The 19,663-nt window shown below is 46.3% G+C and overlaps 1 protein-coding gene and 1 long non-coding RNA gene across 2 annotated transcripts; one reads left to right on the top strand and one right to left on the bottom strand.

Moving 5' to 3' along the window:
* Positions 1–5,429: 5,429 nt before the first annotated feature.
* Positions 5,430–11,374, bottom strand: LOC117864621 (ribonuclease TUDOR 2). The gene is made up of 16 exons (XM_034748748.2): positions 10,978–11,374; positions 10,802–10,876; positions 10,579–10,695; positions 10,400–10,501; positions 10,095–10,301; positions 9,799–10,023; positions 9,592–9,699; positions 9,326–9,496; positions 8,161–8,361; positions 7,733–8,062; positions 7,411–7,641; positions 7,153–7,338; positions 6,998–7,075; positions 6,479–6,910; positions 5,951–6,325; positions 5,430–5,805 (listed from the first exon to the last, which is right to left on the bottom strand). Exons 1-16 carry the CDS (start codon positions 11,116–11,118, stop codon positions 5,491–5,493), a joined length of 3,294 nt encoding a protein of 1,097 aa, XP_034604639.2. The 5' UTR covers positions 11,119–11,374; the 3' UTR covers positions 5,430–5,490.
* LOC140223338 (uncharacterized) lies at positions 5,533–9,657 on the top strand. Its single transcript, XR_011898733.1, has 2 exons — positions 5,533–6,241; positions 9,373–9,657. It is a non-coding gene; the product is annotated as an uncharacterized lncRNA (long non-coding RNA).
* Positions 11,375–19,663: the final 8,289 nt, after the last annotated feature.

Below are 19,663 nucleotides of genomic sequence, written 5' to 3'. Positions count from 1 at the left end.
GGTGTAGATCCAGAACAGCAACTTGTGCCTCTTTCTTTTGCCTTGGCCGAGAGTGAGAATAATGAGAGTTGGTCATGGTTTATGAAACTTGTTCGGTGACATGTACTTGGACCTTCATGGAAAGTGTGTATGATATCAGATAGGCACCATGGGCTCCTAAATTGTGCGAAGGACCACATGGATGGTTTTCCACTGCTTGTGCATAGGTGGTGCACGAGGTACTTTGCTGCCAACATGTCGCGTCGGCAGAAGAGCGACCGCGTGATTGAAAAATTGAAGACTTTATGCAAGGTTCATGCGGAGAGAGAATTTAGTGAGAAGTTAGAAGATCTAGTGAAGGACTTGAACGATGACGCAAAAGAATGGTTGAAGGGTGAAATAGAGGATAAGGATAAATGGGCGCAGGCTTTCAAAAGTTGGCCTGATTTGGCGCGGCAGCAAGCTCCTGCCGCGCCAGACGGAGTGGCGCGGCAACACCCAACCCCACGAAACCTACTGAAAGTTCTACGCAGTTGGCGTGGCACCTCACCCCTGCCGCGCCACTGCGCCTGGCGCGGCAGGAGTGATCTGCTGCGCCGCTACACCTGGCGCGGCCGCCCCCCCACAAGCCGAAAACCTACTGAAAGTGCTATGTAGTTGGCTTGGCAGCTCACCCCTGCCGCGTCACTGCTTTTGGCGCAGCAGGAGTGATCTGTCGCGTCGCTACTCCTGGCGTGGCAGCCCCCACCCACACGCCGGAAACCTACTGAAAGTGCTATGCAGTTGGCGCGGCAGATCACCCCTGCCGCGCCAGGCGGCTGACGCACGATAGTCCCTTCCACCCGTTGAAACCTACCGGAAGTTATGTGCAGTTGGCGCGAACGCTAACTACTGCCGCGCCAGGCGGAGTGGCGCGGCAGCCCCCATCCACATGCCCAAAACCTACTGAAAGTTTTATACCGTTGGCGTGGCAGCTAACTACTCACGCGCCAGGCGGAGTGGCGCCGCAGCCCTCCCACCACCACTCTCCCAATTAACTCTTTTTTTGTATGGTCGATCTTTTAGGGAAAGCTATATGTTGCTCCGGTGTTTTAGGAGCACCCAACACCCGATTTTGTGGGCGTTAGATGGTCTATTGATTTCGTTTCTATCAGTTGGATATGGCTTGGTTAGTCCCTGTTGTTTTCTCTCGACTTTTCTAGGGGACCTAGCTATCTGTGTCCAGGTATTCAATTTTTGGGAACGCGCCCATTATTATATTTGAATCTCGGTTGGGTAGGCAAGGTTTGGTTCATTTCATCTTCAGTTCGTAGTGTGCAGGCGAGGGGATTCGACTTAGCATTTACAGTTTGAATTTCATTAATTTGCAGTAATTTAGTGCATGTAATTTGTTTAATCTTATCATGTAAATGAGTTGCAATTTTTTAATTTTGAAATCTTATTTGTATGTTTGCATTTGAGTAGTTTCTCACATTTAGAACATGGTGATAGAAATATTTGCAGCACCTGCATTTGAGGGATTTTTTAAATTTTTAATTTTCAGGTGACAGAAATATTTGCAGCACCTAAATTTTCTCTCTCCACAAAACAGGGTGTTCTCCACGTTCAAATTACCTAGTTGATTGTGGACACAGTAATACCCGGGTTAGCAGTAGACACTCCCATCTTTTATTCCCAATTGACGGGAGGGGTCGGATCATTCACATTTGATTTGTAACCCATTACGAAATTGGAAATTTTGAATTTAATCCATTTTCTAATCTATTGTATTCTTTTTCGAGAATGCCGCCCCTCGGACTCCAACCGAGAATAGCGAGTCTTGTAATAGTATATCCAAGTAACATACTATCAAAATGCAAACATTGACCGCAACCATGCACGCACACTCAATGCAAATAACATAGTACATGTTTTGTTAACAAATAATCATAATTGTCACAATAAACATAGTTCTCTCACAAATGAAAATAATTTTTCACAAGTAATCGTAGTTCTCACAATAAACATAAATATAGTTGTCTCATAAATGAACATAGTTTTGACAACTAAAGAGAAACATGATCCAGTTAAATCAGCACGTTCATCTACTCCGAGTCACCTTCATATAGTAACTCATCATCATCATCATCATCCCCGGCAATAACAACTCCCTTCCCTTTCTTATCGACATTAACCTTACCAACAGGTAAATCGGCAACAAGAGCCTTTATCGTCTCCATCTGTGTCCCTTCCGCTTTTCTTGTAACTCTTCCATTTCAATCCTTCTCTTCCTTGCCCTAACCTACTGCAAATATTCTTCCCATGAACCCTTAGAGTATTTCGCATTCGGATCAACCACATAACCTAAGCGATCTCTCTCCTCCCTCAACGTTTGTTTCTCCAACTCTCTCTCCTCCTGCAACTTCCTCCTATTTTCTCTCTTCTCATTTTCAGTTAGAGGTGGATACTTGGTTCTGTTCTGCCTCTAATACTTAATAATAGTTTTCCTCGCATAAAGTCCTTCAGGCTCCACTCCAGTCTCATGAATCAGATTTTTGGTATATTTCCCCCCAAAGCAAGTCGCCGTCAGGGATAGGCACATCATACTCCTTCCTATTCTTTTCTATCAGTTCTTGTTGTTTTCTTGACTTCCATGGTTCCGATGTATTACCCAACTTTAATAACAAATCACAACGACCAGAAAATTTTTCCCAATCACATATCCTTCCCTCCTGCAATAACAATTTCATATTCTTACAAATTTGAAACAAGTTTCAACCTCAATAACACAAAAGAGACAAGTAGTTACTCACCCAGTAATCGCCATGTGCATTTCCAAAAAAAAACATATCCAAGTTCAGAAGGCACCACACCTTCTGTTGCCAATATACCACACTTGCATTTACAACTAGGAGAGGACACACATGGCCATGGTGACTTTCCACTCTCGAACTTCCGCACTTGCTCCTCCATTGGCCACATCGTCTTTGGACCATATATATACTCATTGAAAGCACACAACGACCACCCATCCTGCAAAAAACCGGTGACGACATATATCAATTAAAAGTGACCATATATCAATTAAACTATCACTGCTAGCTACATGTCATACTAACATTCTCATAATAAACTTACGTGAGTCTTTAGCGAGCATCGAAAGAATGGAGTGAACTTAGATGGAACCCCTAAGTTAGGATGCATAAGCTTAGCACGACCACACTTGCACATGGGAGGATCCCTCACACACCTACAAGCAGCCTCCTGCTTCTCCTCCTCGGTCATGCTAGGTGGGTTTGGTAGAGGAGGAGCCCAACGCCTAAACTGATGGTATGGTTTAAACTCTGTGCTATGATATGGGAATAGGCGAATCCTAGGATCATATTTGTCGGGTCCATTGATCCACTAAAAGAAATCACAAGGTGCGGCAGACATTGGATCAAAAGTCCACTTGCACACATAGAAGGCTCTTCCGGCTATCTTTGGATGCCTTGATTGTTTCACCTCTGCTTCCACGCCACATCTACAAAGAGGTACCGGAAGGGCAGGAGGTACGGGACCAGCAGCATTGGACTCGCCCACGTAACGCACATACCACCTACGCCGCTTGTATTCACAACCAAACAACGTCATATCACCTATACATCAAGTGCCAATAAATTAATACACAAATAAACTTTACGCACGTAAAAAATATAAACACTCCATCTACAAAATACAAACACTTAACCATATCAACTATAGCAACTATATTAAGGAATAAAAACATGAGATAAATTAATTGAACATATTGCAATAAAATGTCATGTACACCATGTCATTCACTACACAATTGCATACCAACAAAATACAATCCCACCATCAAACATACAAATTAAACAATCCATCTGCAAAATACAAACACTTCACCATATAAACTATATTGTAAACTAAACGTATTGGACATATTTATTGGACATATTGCAAACAAAAAATACACATGTCATTTACACTACACAATTGGATGAACATATGCCTAAATCGAAGCATTCAACAAGTTCTACACGTCAATATCGCGGGCAGAGACTCAATTGCGTCTGAACTACGCATCATCTAATACATAACAACATTGCATTTCATTCAAAAATTGAAACCATCAACCTAACCCTAAGTCACCTAAACATCCTCCGATTTACCAAATGCAACCCTAAACCAAGGGAAAAAGTAGGGGATACCTTCCACACAAAGCGATCACCAATTCTCAACTTTCCCCCACCGAAATCGTCGGATTTTGGGTGGATTTGGGGTGGGGTGGCAGGCGGCGGCGGCGGCAAGGAGCGCGGGCACGGGTGTTTTGGAGGAAGAAGGAAGGAGGGAGGGAGGAAGGAGTCGGCGCGCGTGTCTAGGCGCGGCAGCCCTGCCGCGCCAGGTGGGCTGGCGCGTCAAGCGCCGCCCACGTCAGCGCCCGCCTGGCTCGGCGCCGCGCCGCGCCAGCGTGGCAGGGGTTCGCCACTCCAGTGCATGTGGCGTGGTGGAGGCTTCCTGCTGCGCCTCACGGTCTGGCGCGGGTAAAAGGGTTACCCGCCGCAAATAAACCTCGATGAGATTATTTTTAAAATTAAATTTAGAAAAGTTAAAAATAAAAAAAAATCCCTTCTCTTGGCCTCTCCTCCCTCCCGCCGCCCTCTCCTCCCTCGTTCTCTCTCTCCCTCTCCCGCCGCCCTGTCCTCCCTCTCTCTCGCTGCCCTCTCCTCTCCCCTTCGCTCGCCCCTCACTGGAATAGATCCGCTGGTGAGGGGCGACGGCGGGGCGGGGAGCGGCGGCTGTGGCCAGCAGGGCTAGGAGGCGCGATGCCCCACGAGGCACGGGGAGCAACGGCGCGTCGGCGTCCGGCGAAGGGGAGCGGCGGCGAGTGGCGACACGGGCGCGCGGGGATCTGGCGGTGCGCGGCGAGGTAAGCCTCGGTCCTCCTCTCCCCTTCCCTCTTCATCTCCTTCCTCTCCCTTCCGGACGAGGCGCGGCCTGCAGGATGCCGCCGGAATTTTTTTATTTTTTTAATAGGCGTCACCGCCGTTCTTAGTCCGGCGGTGATGCCGGATTTGAGGCCGGCGGTGATGAGGGATCGTGTAGTAGTGTGTCGATCCGGCCTCTTTGCAGGCCTAGATAGTGTCGCCAGCGAGTGGCAATCTCTGGCTAGTGTCGCTCCGATCGGATGTCATTCCGGCCCCTCTACACAAACAGCAGTGAAATCGGCCGGATGTTGCTTCAGATGGCCTGATGGCTGTTCTCCTAAGCAATCGGTCCAGGCGTGTTCAGATTGATCAAGTCTTCAGCTCTAGCTGGCTCATGACCAGTCTCTCGTTGCCGATAGTTTGCTTCTAGTTCTAGGAACATTTATTCATCATATATCGTTCTAGCATTGCATTGAGCAAAAGTATATTGACAATTTATACATGTATCTTAAAACGTTGAAAGCTCCATATTAATAAGCGAGCATAAATAAGAAAAGCCACGCATAAAACCATTACAAATCTCATTGTACATTGTCGTACATTAAGGCAATGAATCGCCCATGACGTGTTCCCTACTAGGTTTCGGAGTTCCGGTGGACTTGGAAGCAATGAGATCGATGAGGTCAAAGCCCCTGCTAGGAGGCTGAGCTCGAGCTGGCGCTAGCAGATCCTCATCATCATTGATGTCACATGCATTGCTGTCTTTTGCAGATTTATCTGGCACACCCACACCCTCAAGACGCCAAATGCCACGACGCTCCTTCTTTGCATGCTCCTGGAACTCTTCTAGATTTTTCACAGCAGCCCTACGCTCCCGTGAGATCAATCTATGTGTCTCGATTTGAGCCAAGCCATTCTGTAGATAAGCAAATAGGTAACGGTTAGTATTAGTAAAGAATTACATAGTAGGCTAGTATATTGTAAATTCATTATATATGCAGAGATAGCTAATAGTTGGAGGTGATATGTTGTTCCGACCATTGTGGTAGTTAAATGCATACCTCCAGCATTGCAGCATTGATGCTGCTCTCAGCATCCTCATCAAACAAAGTCACAACAAGTACTTCTCCAGTACCTTGTCCTTCTTGCTTAGATTCCACAGTGGCACGCTCTTCAATTGTTGCTTTGAACTCTTTCCCATTATCAAGCAAAACCATGCTTAGATACCTTGCAGCTTGTTCACCAAGGTTATCTTTTAGGTTAGGAACTGCGATGAATGCAAGACGGAATAACTTCGCAAGTGGTGGAATCAAGGAAGTAGATTGATTTGCATGTGCAGGTCTCAAGCGACTGTAAGTAACTATTTCTTGGTTTCCATAGTCTATATAAAATACTAGAAACTCCCTCTCCATGGGTCCTTGATGTTCACTCACAATCTACAAAAACAAGAATACATGAGTATGATTATTAGGGGGAAATAAAAATAACAGATATTTTGTTAATGTTTTGCTATTCGTGTAAAACAAAAGGATATAAGAATTATTTTTTTCTATTCTTATAAATGTAAAAAAAGATTGATTTCACCATACCATAGCTCTATTCCATGAATTGTCGAGAGTGAATTGGGCTAGTACCACATCTCCCTTGGTTGGATTAAATGGAACAGCATCAGATGGACCATTAGATGACAAATCTTCAGCTTTCGAAGTATCTAATGGAACTTCATCTTTCAAAGTATCTACTTTGTCTTTAAACAAACTAGACCACCTAGAAGGAAGAGGAACCACATGATTCTTTGGCTCAGCTTGAACTTCTGATGTGTTCGATGGACAATGCCTTGGTCGATCTTGAACTTCCAAGGTATTTGATAAAGTATCTGGGAAATCTTTAGCAACCATCAAAGTTTCTGGTATATCATTAAATTTCATAGAAGCAAGCTGTTGTTGAATGCTGTCCAAGCGACGATCACCAACTATATGGGCATAGAACTTTCCACCACCAATGACTTCAGTTACGACAATCTTAAAAAGTGAACAAAATTAATTACAACATTTTGTATTGTGTGTGCCTCAAAGTTTAACAACAGACATTTTCTAGAGTAGACAAACCTTGAAAGATTCTTTTCCATTTTGTCCCATCAACGATCCATGGGGAATCACTTTTGCTTCATTGTAGTTCTCCCACACCTAGAAAATAGAAATAGAATTGTTATAATTATCTTAACATTTTCCTTATTTTCTACTATAAAGAAAAAATAAATCACCTTCAATTTCTTCTGTTGTGCGGATTTTTCTGCCCTTATGAGGGTTTGAGCATCTGAGATTCTATCAAGTCCAAATGAACTAAGCTTGGCTAGGCCGGCTTCAAGAAGAACATAAGCCATATTGTTTTTGGACTCCCATAAGGAACCTAAGAATGTCCCGGTCCTATCCACAGCTTCAATCTCAATCTACATAAACATTAATCTTTTAGAAAAATGTAAAGAGCTTAAAATTGAAAAAATGAATAGAAAACAGCAAACCTCAACATCATGTTGGAGTATCGTTCTCCTCATTAGAGCAATGGCATCATCCGAGTAGGGCTCATTTTTACCAGGGCACCGAACACAGGAGAATGAAAAGGTAATGGTGCTTGTCTCATTAGGTATTGTTAGTTTGAAGCGATGCCCACTAAAAATGTACTCAACAACAGCGGAATGCCTTTTGTTTCGTTGTAACAAGTGGAAAAAATCTCTAGCCTTCTTTGCAGGAACCTAAAAGTATGATAAGTTGAAATAAAAAATTAAATAGGGGAAAGAAAGAATGGCTACACAAATGACTTCTTGAGTGAAAATAAATTCTTACTGTTGTCAAATCATTCATATGAGTCGCAGGATAATACTTTTTAGCATGATATCCTTTCTTTGCTTTTTCAGCACGCGAATATGCTGCCAATAGTGCATCATAGTGGTGTGACCTCTCCTCATAGTCTCGATGTCTTGTGATATCAGCAAATCCTCGTGAAAGCAAGAGCTCAGCGACATTGGCTCCAAATAGGTTGCCGGGGCTACCACTCTGGGAGGGTAGAAAAACGGATCCATAATCCAAAACTCTGGTGTCAACTATGTTGGTTTTATCTGCAGCATGTCCATTTGAAATATTGATTCTCCTAGAATACTCCATTGAGACATGAACCTGAACATTGTAAAAAATCAAATGCTAAGATCAATTGAATTTCTATGTTCTTTATCAATTTATGAACAGAAACTATAGTATAATAATTCACTAAGAACCTGTTTGCCAATTAGCCGTGTACGCAAGAATTCCTTAGCTGCACGAGCAAAATGTTCAATAGTTTTGCTTTCTCCAGAAGAATCAACCAACTTAGGAGGTCTGATGCTCGAAATATTTACACGGCGCTCTGCCAAAGGACTTCCAACAAGCACCATATCATCAGCAATAACTATACAGTAACCATTCACCACCTCTATGACCTGAAATGATATCAATTAGTTAAAACCATGTGTATAGATGATATGCATAGTTGTATTGCATGGCTAACTAAACAGATGCTATCTGCAATTAAACATGTATAACAACTAACATGAGTCTTAGAAAAAGATTATATAATCTGTTAACCACAATTGTTGATAATAGAGACAAATTAAATCTTCGATTCATTTGTACCACCAGAAGTTAAAATGCCAATAAAAACTCACTGTTTTGGTTACACATTACACCCCGTACTGTTACAAATTGATGCACTAGACCAAGGTTACAGCAGTCAGTCAGTAGGATCAATTTTCCACACATGCAACATAACATAAATGACACGGCTGACACTGCTAGCTTCTCAGTGCTCAATTAGTAAAATTACCCAGCACTAAATCGATCTATTAACATACAAATCTTGGTGCCCAAATTGTTGTGCAGTCATCATCAGTGACTTCTCAACAGCTTTCACAAGCATCATCCAGTCACCTAGACCATGATAATATGTGATAGAAGGCCAAAGATTGGAATTTGCTTCTTTATGCATACATGAAATCTTTCAGAGATATTAAACTAGAAAAAACACTCCTTTACTCCCTTCATGTGTATTTTCACAAAAGAAAAGTCTTGATGAGTATATTTTGACCTTTAATTTCTCTTACGATATAGTCAATTGTTACAAAATATTAAAATATTCAGACTGCAGATCTATTAATGAAATGTCTCACACTAAAAACATATAGAATTTTGACTTATTGTTTGTCAAACTTATAATGTCGAGTATATTGTATCAAAGTACGCTTTATATTATTGGATGGTATTCTTGTTTCTAAGTGCATAAACCTTGTATGGAACCAATGTTCCAATTCTGATGGAAATATGTTAATGCTACCTTTAATTTAAAAATACAAAAAGAACTGAATACTCCAGTGCTACTTTTTATAAAACATGGCAAACGGAACTAACTTTTCCTGTGAATTTCTGATTGTGTATTGGTGTTGTATTTGTAACAGGTGGCTGAAATCCCGTCCATATCCTTAGCTGTTCCTTCTTAGCCTGAAGTTCGGCATTCTTAAGCTTTCTTTTGGTTTCAGCTCCAAGCATGTTTGCGCTCCATTCCATATACTTTGCCAACCCCTATAAGAAAGATGACAATAACTGCTCATGAGTAAAAATTCAGAAATATTGCTGTAATTTAATTGTTCAAAGGACATGTTATCTGTATTCTGTACATTTTCTACAAGCTCAAGCGCCAAGTCCTTGGCAGTATTTCCATCAGAATAATACACTGAAGCAAACATGTTATCAAAACTGTCTGTTCCCTCCAGTATAACCCGCACCTACAAAAATTATAATAGAAAATTATTATTAGAAAAATATTACTAAACTCTGGAAATCGTATCGTATGTAATAACTCAATGTAAACAGGCCAAACTTACTTCTCTATTTAGAACTTTTGTCTCAGTGAAGTGCTTGGCCTCCTTACCAAACCTATCTGGTGGAATTTCAGAATAAGTAACTGCAGATGCTACAGCCTTCTGTAATGTACCCAGTAGTGGTGCTTGAGCTTCTTCAGATGCTTTACCGTTCACATCAACATTGTTAGTTACTTCTGTTTGAGCAACTGCACTTGGAATAGATGTTCGTCTTCCCATGGATGGAGCCTATGATTTGAGTCGAATCAATATTTTGTCGTACAAAAAAGGCACAAAGGGAAGGGGTATATATATGTTACCTGAACACCAGCAACGTAAACCTGAAAAAAATGAAAGCTAGGGATCAAGCAGACACGGATAGTGCTACCATCACGCACTTGCTCAACAATGGCCTCCAAAGCTTTCCCTTTCATCTCAGAAATAAAACCCTTCACATCAGAAGGGCCGGCTTCTCCCATGGTCGATGATGGAAGAATTCTTACTGAAGCCTCCGCAGCGCCATGTTCCTAAATGGATAAAAAATAAGAGATACATTTTGAACACAACAACAAGTATTTTCTAATCACGCAACTATAATTTGGAAACCATGGAGATTAATACTAACCTTACTCCAACGACCTAAACCTTGGTCTTTAGCAACCTCCTCCAATCTTAGCAAATCAGTGACATATGGACTCACATGACCCTTATGACCTTGTTCTTTTACCTGATCAACGACCAAAGAAATTTAGAATTAATATGACACATGAAACAAAATATGGCAACCTCACCAAAGTAACAGACCTTGGCGAACCCCTGGGCAACTACCAGGCCTGCGATATTTTTGTCACCACCAAGATAGACCGTGCCAAATTCACGGCTTGATCCAGGAAGTACATAGTCGATCTTAAATTTAATTTCCTGCTTCCAATTTGAACTCATATTAGTTGTTAAAAATGTTGGATGCTGTAGGGAAACCCATGAGAGTATGTATGTACTATTCACTAATAAAATAACGTAAGGGGACCTGTCCAATGCAAAGCTTTCTCAGAAATTCTCTACTTTCCCAGGCAAACGGCTCGTCCGTTCCATGACGCCGTGCCTATATGTACAAAGAAAGCATCTCATCAAATCAATGTAATAACTAGTAAGGGCAAACATGCATGAAATCTGACTATGGGACGTACAGGCCGGAGATCTTACCAGCCTCGGAGCGATGATGCATGACAAGGTGATCGACTTTTCCAGTGGGATCGTATCAGCCTTTGCGATCGACATGATTACCAGGGTGTCGCCGGAGGGCACGGCCTTAACCTTCCCCCTCAGCCAGCCCGACGCTGCCATGGCTGAAGCAGCAGGTCACTGCAAAACCATTATTTGAGACACAAAAATACCATTAGCTTCCAAACAGACACCATAGTCCAATTCAAGACCGAGCTCTCCCTCACTGCACGAGGGAACCTACAGTCGCTTCCTTTTTCCCAACAAGAAAACGAAAAAGAGAAAGCATGCATGCGGTACATGCAACGTGTCCACGTTGTGATGTGCTCTATCAGATCATTAGAGAGTTCAGTTGTCTACGACTTGCACGAGTGCATAGATCAAGACATAGAAACCATCTGCTAGCTCCCGTGTCAAAATTTCTGGTTGAACTTTGCCATATTTTTTTTCTCTTTCTCTTTTTATACTGACCAAATAAATCCGACCGTGCCATGACCGGATATAAAACCTAACACATACTGCACATGAGAATCGAAGTCCTAACGAACTTGTCCTGAAACCTGTTCTCATAGGGACGACGCAAACCCCAGCATCGTGCAGCTGGAGAAAAGGAAAAACACGTGTGCACTGTACCGAATCTAAGAAGAAGTAAATCCAGCGAGTCGATAAAAAGAACACTAAGTTGCAGAGCGAGTATTATTCCACGTCAAAATCTACGGATCTAACACCCAGGAACCTAACGATCCAACCGGAGAAACAATATCTGTGTCTTGATCGCGAGGCAGATTCATCCGAGAAACGATCGAACCGGAGTAACAGCATCCGCGCCCTGATCGCAAGGCAGATTCATCCGGGAAACGATCGATCCGGAGAAACAGCACCCGCGTCCTGATCGCGAGGCAGATTCATCTGGGAAGAAGCTAATTACCTAGCTTGGCGCGAGAAACACCTTGGAGAACGAACCTGCTGTGAGGACTCGCCAGCTGGGGCGGACGACGAAACGGACGGGCTAGAGCCGAGAGAAGTTTTGGGGGACGGAGGTGGCCAGCTAAAACCCGAGCGGAGGTAGCGAAAGAGAGAGACCGGGGCAGGAGCAATAGCTGTATTGGTCTATTTGTAGGGCGGGCGGGTTCAAGTGTTCGTTAGGATTGCGGCCAGGTCGTTTATTTTCGGGATACTTCGTTTCCCTTTCCTTCAAGGAGAAGGACTGTAGTTCAATCTGCTGGTGCCTAATTAAAGATTGTACGTTAGTACGTATCACTACGGGATTCAGGAACTTTACCGAGCGGCCCTGGCACATTGCGACTTTGCCTAGTCGGCAAACATTTTTTGGGAAAAAATAAAAAAACACCGCCGACGCCCACCACCACGCCACCACCGGCCGCCGCCACCCTTGCCTCCCGCCGACGCTTGCTCGACGCTCTGGTCCTCGGCGGCTTCGGCGGCCGCGGTCGTCTCGGCGACGACGTTGGTGGCGTCGATGGAGCTGTCCTCCTCCTTGGCGTCGGTTTTGACGGCGGCCTTCATGCCCGAGCTTTGCCGAAATGGCCCCCGGAACGGTCTCCGGCGAGGACGCCGCCGCCGCCACCCTTGCCTCCCGCCGACGCCACCACCACCGCCGCCGCCACCACCACCGCCGCCGCCACCACCACCAGCCCGCCGACGCCACCACGCCCGACGCCACCAACAGCCCGCCGCCGCCGGATCCGGGGAGGGGGCGGCGGCGGAGAGGGAGGGGAGGTGGGCGGCGCCGCCGGTGAGGGAGGGGAGGGGTGGGGCGCCGCCGGTGAGGGAGGGAGGGGAGGGGGCCGGGGCGGCTCTGGCGTGAGGGTGGGGGGTGCGGATCGTTGGAGGCCTGAGGGCGTGAGGGAGGGGAAGGGGGGCGGCTCTGCATGAGCTGAGGCCTGGGGCCGTCCGTGTAGATATTTAGTAAAATACCTTTGTGTCTAATATGGAATACTCGGCAAATCAAACTTTACCTAGGAGGCTCGGCAAAGCAACAGTTTGCTGAAGACAGACACTCAGCAAATTTATTTTGCCGAGTGTAATTATTTTACCGAGTGTATTTTTGATAGAATTCGACAACAAGGTTCCTTACCGAGTGCTCAAGGTAAAACACTCAGCAAATATAAAAATACACGGCAAAGTGCCGGGTAGTGTATAACACGCAAGAAATACTATTCCCGGATAAGAAAAAGGCTACATTCGGTATCTTTCAATTCACATAGCTAAGACGTAGAACATGCGTTAGTAATATTAAGTGTAAAGTGCACCGCCGATTCACAAAATTGGCATGGAGAGCCATCCAGCTCCCAAACTCCCAAATACACATTATTGGATCCCCAAACTTGCAAATAGGCTCACATGAGATTCAAATCATTGTTACTCGCATTAAAGACTGTGCGTACGTCAGGTCCACCTATCTTCTTCGTGCCTCCTCTCTCTTACATCCACCCAAGCAGCTGAGCGCCATTGAGCCACACCGCGCCCCAAGCCTAGCGCCGCCCACCTCTACCACACTGTCATTGCTCCCACAAGCCCGTTAGGGGCACCAAGGTTGTTGATGTCTTGGCTAGCGGACTTGAGCCTGTCAGAGGTGGAGGACACCCCAACTTCTATCGCACCAAGGATCACCGAGGTGTGGCGCGTGGTAGTGTCTTGCAACGTGTCTTTAGTCTAAGCTCAAACCCAAGGTCCCAAGACACCACCAGCACCCCAAACCCTCTCCCACCTCATCTATCAGCCATTCAGCCTCACCACCACATCATTCTTGGCTCCCTGCTCACGCTTGCCCTCTTCTATTAGGCATCAATCTCCCCTGCCGAAGATCCACCCGCCGCTAGAGCAAGCCTCATCATTAGTCACAAAAGATCCACGTGGCCTAACCTAGCACTGCCCGAGGTTGCGTCAGCTAAGCCTCCCCGCCTAACGCCTCCTCTGCTTGAAGCCTCCTTACTCGAGACCTTCGTGTTGACACCGGATTTTAGCCGATAAAATCCCACAAAACCTAGAATAAAGAAAGTGCATGCAGAAGGTGTGCGCAGTGTAATTGATGACGATGTCACCATGAGGCAACCGGAATGCGAGAACGGCACCAAGATAACGACAGCACTGTAGGCTGCCAGGGTTTGCATTGGAGCCTATATATTGAGGAAGATGGGGCTTTACGCGGGCACGGCACGACGAGATTGTCTTCATGGCCAACGGCAAGGGCGAAACCATGGTGCTACTGGGGACGGCTAGACGGCGCTCCCGTCGCCGCCGATACTACGATGCTCCCGGAACACCGCAGGCTGCCAAGGTGATGGTGATGTCGTGGGGTGGGCGGCCATGGTGCTAGAATGAAGGGTCAGTATGTGCATGCAAGGTGATTAAAATAAAGAAGATTACTAAGATTATCATGCATGCGGATCAGTCTCTTTGCGGATGAGTCAGATAAGGAAGCTTCATCAGCGAGGATTCCACGTAAGGGAGAATAGAGTCCATGTATCTTAATATTTCCATTGTTTAGTTAAGATTTTTATAGTTAGCTAGTCAAGTTTGGTTCGAACTCTGTTAGTTTCAGAGTATAAATATGTACCTATAGAGCTTGTAAAGGATTATGTCTTGATCAATACACAAACACACTTATCCTTTTCAGCCTAGCGCCACCCTTAGGAGGAGTAATGTAGCTTCTTGACGAGTTTCTTCTAGCAAGTGGGGCAACATCGACTTCGATCTCTGGCAAGCTCTAAGATCCGTCTCTACCGGTGACTTCTTCAACAAACATGGTTGCATCGCATCGATCTCCAGTTCGCTTGCAAGCATCACCATTGTTGACGGTTGTACGGGAGGACACGAGGATTTAGCCCTACGTCCAGTGTGGGTGGCTGCTCGTGTTACTCGTACCGAGTTTGCAGTAGGGGCTACAAACAGGCGAGAGAGGGAAGCTGGTTCCCAGGTCTCTTTGAGTGTTTGCCGATGCTCAAAGTGTCTTGAGCGCTAGGATTCTACGAGAGTTGTTGTGTGCGTTTGATGTTTTTCCATCGTTCGGCCCCCTTCCCTCGGGCCCCCTGGTCCCCCTGTTATAGTGTAAGGAGGACACAGGGGTTACAAAATGAGCCGGGGGTGGGCCCTGGCCCTTACGACCGTTGATTAGGGAGCGTAAGGAGGTCATTAATATTTCTCCCTGACAGTAGCCCCCGAGCCTCTGGTGGAGCGAGGTGCTCCTCCAGAGGCTGTGATTGGCTTTGGGCAGAGTGTTTCTTTGGAGTCTTTGTCTAACCCGTAGCTAGGTTTGGTCAGGGAAAATGTTTCGCTGTTGGCCTGATCGGGGAGTTTCAGGCAGATTCCCATCGTTCCGCTTATCACTCCTGCCTGATGACCGAACGTGACCACATGCATGGCCGTTTCTTTGCTATTCCAGCCCCTGAGCCCCCGCGCGCTGCAGAAGACTGATCGAGAGGTCGGATCGTCTTTTAATTGTTGCCCCTCAAGTGTCTGTTCGGTTGGACGGAGGGGTTGAGCCGTGCCATGTTATCCTCGTCGGACGAACCATGGTGCTCGGTGAGCTGCTAACGGGTCAGTTCGAGTGGAGCCCCGGTCCCCGTTATGGGGGGATCCGACCTGGGCCAAGCTAGTGGCGTACTTCTGGTTCCGGACAACCAGTTCATATAGTTCCCGGGTCCGTTCGACTGGATCCGGGGGCTCGTTGCCTTTCTTCGGGGAAAAACCATGAACTTAATTGCCAGTCGGGACTCGAACGTGAGGTTGGGACGCCCTTGGCTTTCGTTCACCAGGGTAGAGGCTGCTAGCGGACCCGTCCCGTCTTACCCCTTACTCGGGAAGTGTCCTGGGGCGGCTGTCGAACCCTTGGGAGGGCCAGCCTTCGAACCCCTGGACCGTAATGGGCCGTAAGAGCATTTTCAGCTATGTATCCCTTTTTTACCTGAAGCGGGCCTTGTGCCGCTTGTGGGCGACGTTTGTGCGCATGACCTCCATGATGCGAAGCAGCAGATAATGCCGGGCGCGTGGGGTGAGGAGGCACGGCGTTCCCTACGGTTAGAACGGGATCGTGCGCACGGTTTTTGAAAAAATATGGGGGTGATGGGATGTACTCGACGTCGCAATAAATGCAATCGGTTCGTCTCTCGTCCGTTGCGCGCCCCTTATAAAGCGAAAGAGCTTTCCTTGCTGGTTTCACCTCGCGCTTGCCTTTAGCTTTCTCGCTTCCTTGCCTACTCTGTCTCCTTTCGAGCCGAAGCAGTTGTTCTTTCACCGCCGCCGATGAAACTTCCCCATTCTCGGCGATGGATTTGTGGTCTCCGTCAAGCTTCAACACCGTGCGCGCGACCAGCCTCGTGAAGAAGGGTCTTCTTTGGGATAGGACTGCCACGAATGAGTGGCGGTTTCCCAGGAATGAGGCCGAGCTGCACCCGGCGGACGGGTACGTGGTCTCCTTCGCGCACTTCCATGAGAGGGGGTTTGCGATTCCCCCAAGCCGCTTCTTTCGATGGCTGCTGCACTACTACGACATGGAGCTGCAGCACCTCAACCCCAACAGCGTCCAGCACATCACGGCGTTTGTCGCGATGTGCGAGGGATATTTGGGGATCGAGCCCAACTTCTCCCTCTGGGTCCCATAGATGATTCGGCGGTTGGCTACTGTAGCCGAGCACGCGAGTCGCATATGGCGGCTGACCACTGTAGCCGTGCAAGTTGGTGGTGACGACCGGTCACTGTAGCCGTGTAAGTGGCAGGAGGCGACCGACCACTGTAGCCATATGTTCTGACAGGGCGGTACGGTTGATGGGCACTTCTTGCCAGGCTGCGCAGGAAACCAGACGGTTTGCCCTCCTTTGGTAGACGGCATAGGCGATGAGTGCCCTATGACAGGTGTCGCAAAGGGATAAGGCGGTGCAGTCGTAGTCCTGTGCTGTCGTGGTAGCAATGTGCAGCCCATCATTCCGACAGGTCACATCGAAGAATGCGATGCCTCTCCATGTGTTAGAACCGTATCTTGGAGCGTGCGCGTCCCATCGGTTATGTTTTGGCGAGATCATGGGGACCCACAGGACCTGTGCCTCCGTTTGATGCCCGCACATGCCTTTGGGCGAGGTGGAAACTTGCTTTGAGGGGTCGGGCGTGTCCGACCCCTTGCGCCCGGGGTCGGGCGAGGTGGAATCTTGCTTTGAGGGGTCCGGCGCGTCCAACCCCTTGCCCTTGGGGTCGGGCAAGACGGAGCGAGGTACCTCTGGGGTGTGTTTTTGTCAGTGGAGATTACGGGTGCTGGGGGTGGGCCCATGACCTTACGACCGTTGATTAGGGAGCGTAAGGAGGTCATTAATATTTCTCCCCGTAGTAGCAGAAGAAGAAGCCGCCAGGTTGTCAGCCTGCTGCTTGAGTTCTTTAACCCTTTGACGACCGGTTTCAAGTTGGAGCATAGCTTGTTGATTAGCCTGCCTGTCGGCTATGCGCTTCTGAGCTGCATGAACTTTGAGGAAGTTTGACTCAATAAAAGCTGCTGGGGTTAGCACTGCTGCTAAGTCTGGGGCCAGATGGTTTCTAATTTGCCTATACAGCTTCTAAATCGGCTTTGAGTGTTCCAACAAAACTGAAGCATCTTGTGTATAGCCGATAGTTGGTTCTGGACATCCGACGACAATTGGGTGTTCTTTTGGCTTGAACTAACCTCTTCATCGTCAACATACTCATCAATGCTGGAGGAAAAGAGGGCTGATGTTGATAGCTTGTCAACTTGGCAGATTGATCAGGATGAGTAGCTGTTTGTTGAAAAAGTGTTGCTGTTAAGGGCAAAAAATTCATACCTAGGTAGGGATTTGTTACTGCAAGAGGACATTGGCTTGAGATTTTTTTTCATCGGGCTGCAAACCTTGGGGAGTTGGGAGGATTCCTAGGTGATATCGAAGCCAACGGAATGGCCTCTAGATGGCTGGTAGATTCTTGGTGGTCTGTCTCTTCCCGCAAAAAAGGTTATGAATTGACATAAGATAAAATGGTGAATGTTGATTATTTCAATATGGATTTTTACATGAATTGGTTCCTCTTGGACTGGATCGTGTTGTCCCTTCAAGATTTCATCTTCTACGGGGGAGGCCGATGCTGGGTCCATAAGTTTCTAGAGCAAAAGAAGATTTAGCAAGAATGACATTTAAAGGAATAAGGAGAATATAAAGGACATACCCCTGATGCTGATCCAATGGGCAGACTCTTCTTCCTTTAATCTCTATCCTTGGGGCAATTTGTGTTTGCTGAAAGAAGAGGTGCCTTTGAGGAGAGTAGACACAGGTGGGGCATCGGCTCCCAGGATCGGCGTACGAGTCGGCGGACCAAAATCAATTGGACGGCCGGTATTACTCACAATTGGGATTTCATCATCAGTTTCTTCCTGGGCAGCATAATGGGTTAAAAAAGTGAGGAGGAAAAATTAAGTGATTGAATTTACTTGAGAAGAAGCTTGAAGAGGAACATTAGCTATGAAAGAGCAGCAATAGAAAAGTCTTGGTATCAAGTCCATGGAGCGATAAAACAGATTTTATCGGCCAAAAGATTCAAGATGTTGGACTTACAAAGTTTGAAGCATGAACGTTCATACTCCAAACTAGGGGGACCTATGCTGACACCAGATTTTAGCTGATAAAATCCCATAAAACCTAGAATAAAGAAAGTGCATGCAGAAGGTGTACGCAGTGTAACTGATGACGACATCACCATGAGGCCGCCGGAATGCGAGAACGGCACCAAGAGAACAACGACACCATAGGCTGCTAGGGTTTGAGTTGGAGCCGATATATTGAGGAAGATGGGGCTTTGCGCGGGCATGACACGACGAGATTGTCTTCATGGCTAACGGCAAGGGCGAAATCGTGGTGTTGTTGAGGATGGCAAGACGGCGCTCCCGTCGCCGCTGATACTATGATACTTCCGGAACACCGCAGGCTGCCAAGGTGATGGTGATGTCGTGGGTTGGCTGGCCACGGTGCTAGAATGAAGGGTCAGTACATGCATGCAAGGTGATTAAAATAAATAAGATTACTAAGATTATCATGCATGTGGATCAGTCTCTTTGCGGATGAGTCGGATAAGGAAGCTTCATCAGCGAGGATTCTACGTAAGCGAATAGAGTGCATGTATCTGAATATTTCCTTTGTTTAGTTAAGATTTCTATAGTTAGCTAGTCATGTTTGGTTCTGACTCTGTTAGTTTCACGGTATAAATATGTATCTGTAGACCTTGTAAAGTGTTATCTCTCGATCAATACACAAATACACTTATCCTTTTCGGCCTAGCGCCACCTTTAGGAGTAGGAGTAATGTAGCTTCTCGATAAATTTCTTCTAGCAAGCGGGGCTGCATCGACTTTGATCTCCAGCAAGCTCTAAGATCCATTTCTACCGGTGACTTCTTCGACAAACATGGTTGCATTGCATTGATCTACGGTTCGCTTGCAAGCATAACCATTGTTGACGGTTGTTTGCATGATAATTTGTGAACCGCAAGCGTACGGATCAGTTGTAGCTGTTCCCTCAGAGTATTCCCCCAAGGTTTATCAATCCGTGGAACTTATAGCACAAGATCTATTTCAACTAGCATTGTTAGTTTTAACTTGGTGTTTATGAAAGATTCAGATCCAATCTACTAAGCATGTACAGATAGATAATAGATAGAGC

This window comes from Setaria viridis, chromosome 7 (assembly GCF_005286985.2).
Source record: "Setaria viridis chromosome 7, Setaria_viridis_v4.0, whole genome shotgun sequence".
Classification (NCBI taxonomy): Eukaryota; Viridiplantae; Streptophyta; class Magnoliopsida; order Poales; family Poaceae; genus Setaria; species Setaria viridis.
Note: the sequence above shows the minus strand (reverse complement) of the source record. Positions and strands in the feature narration are given on the sequence as shown.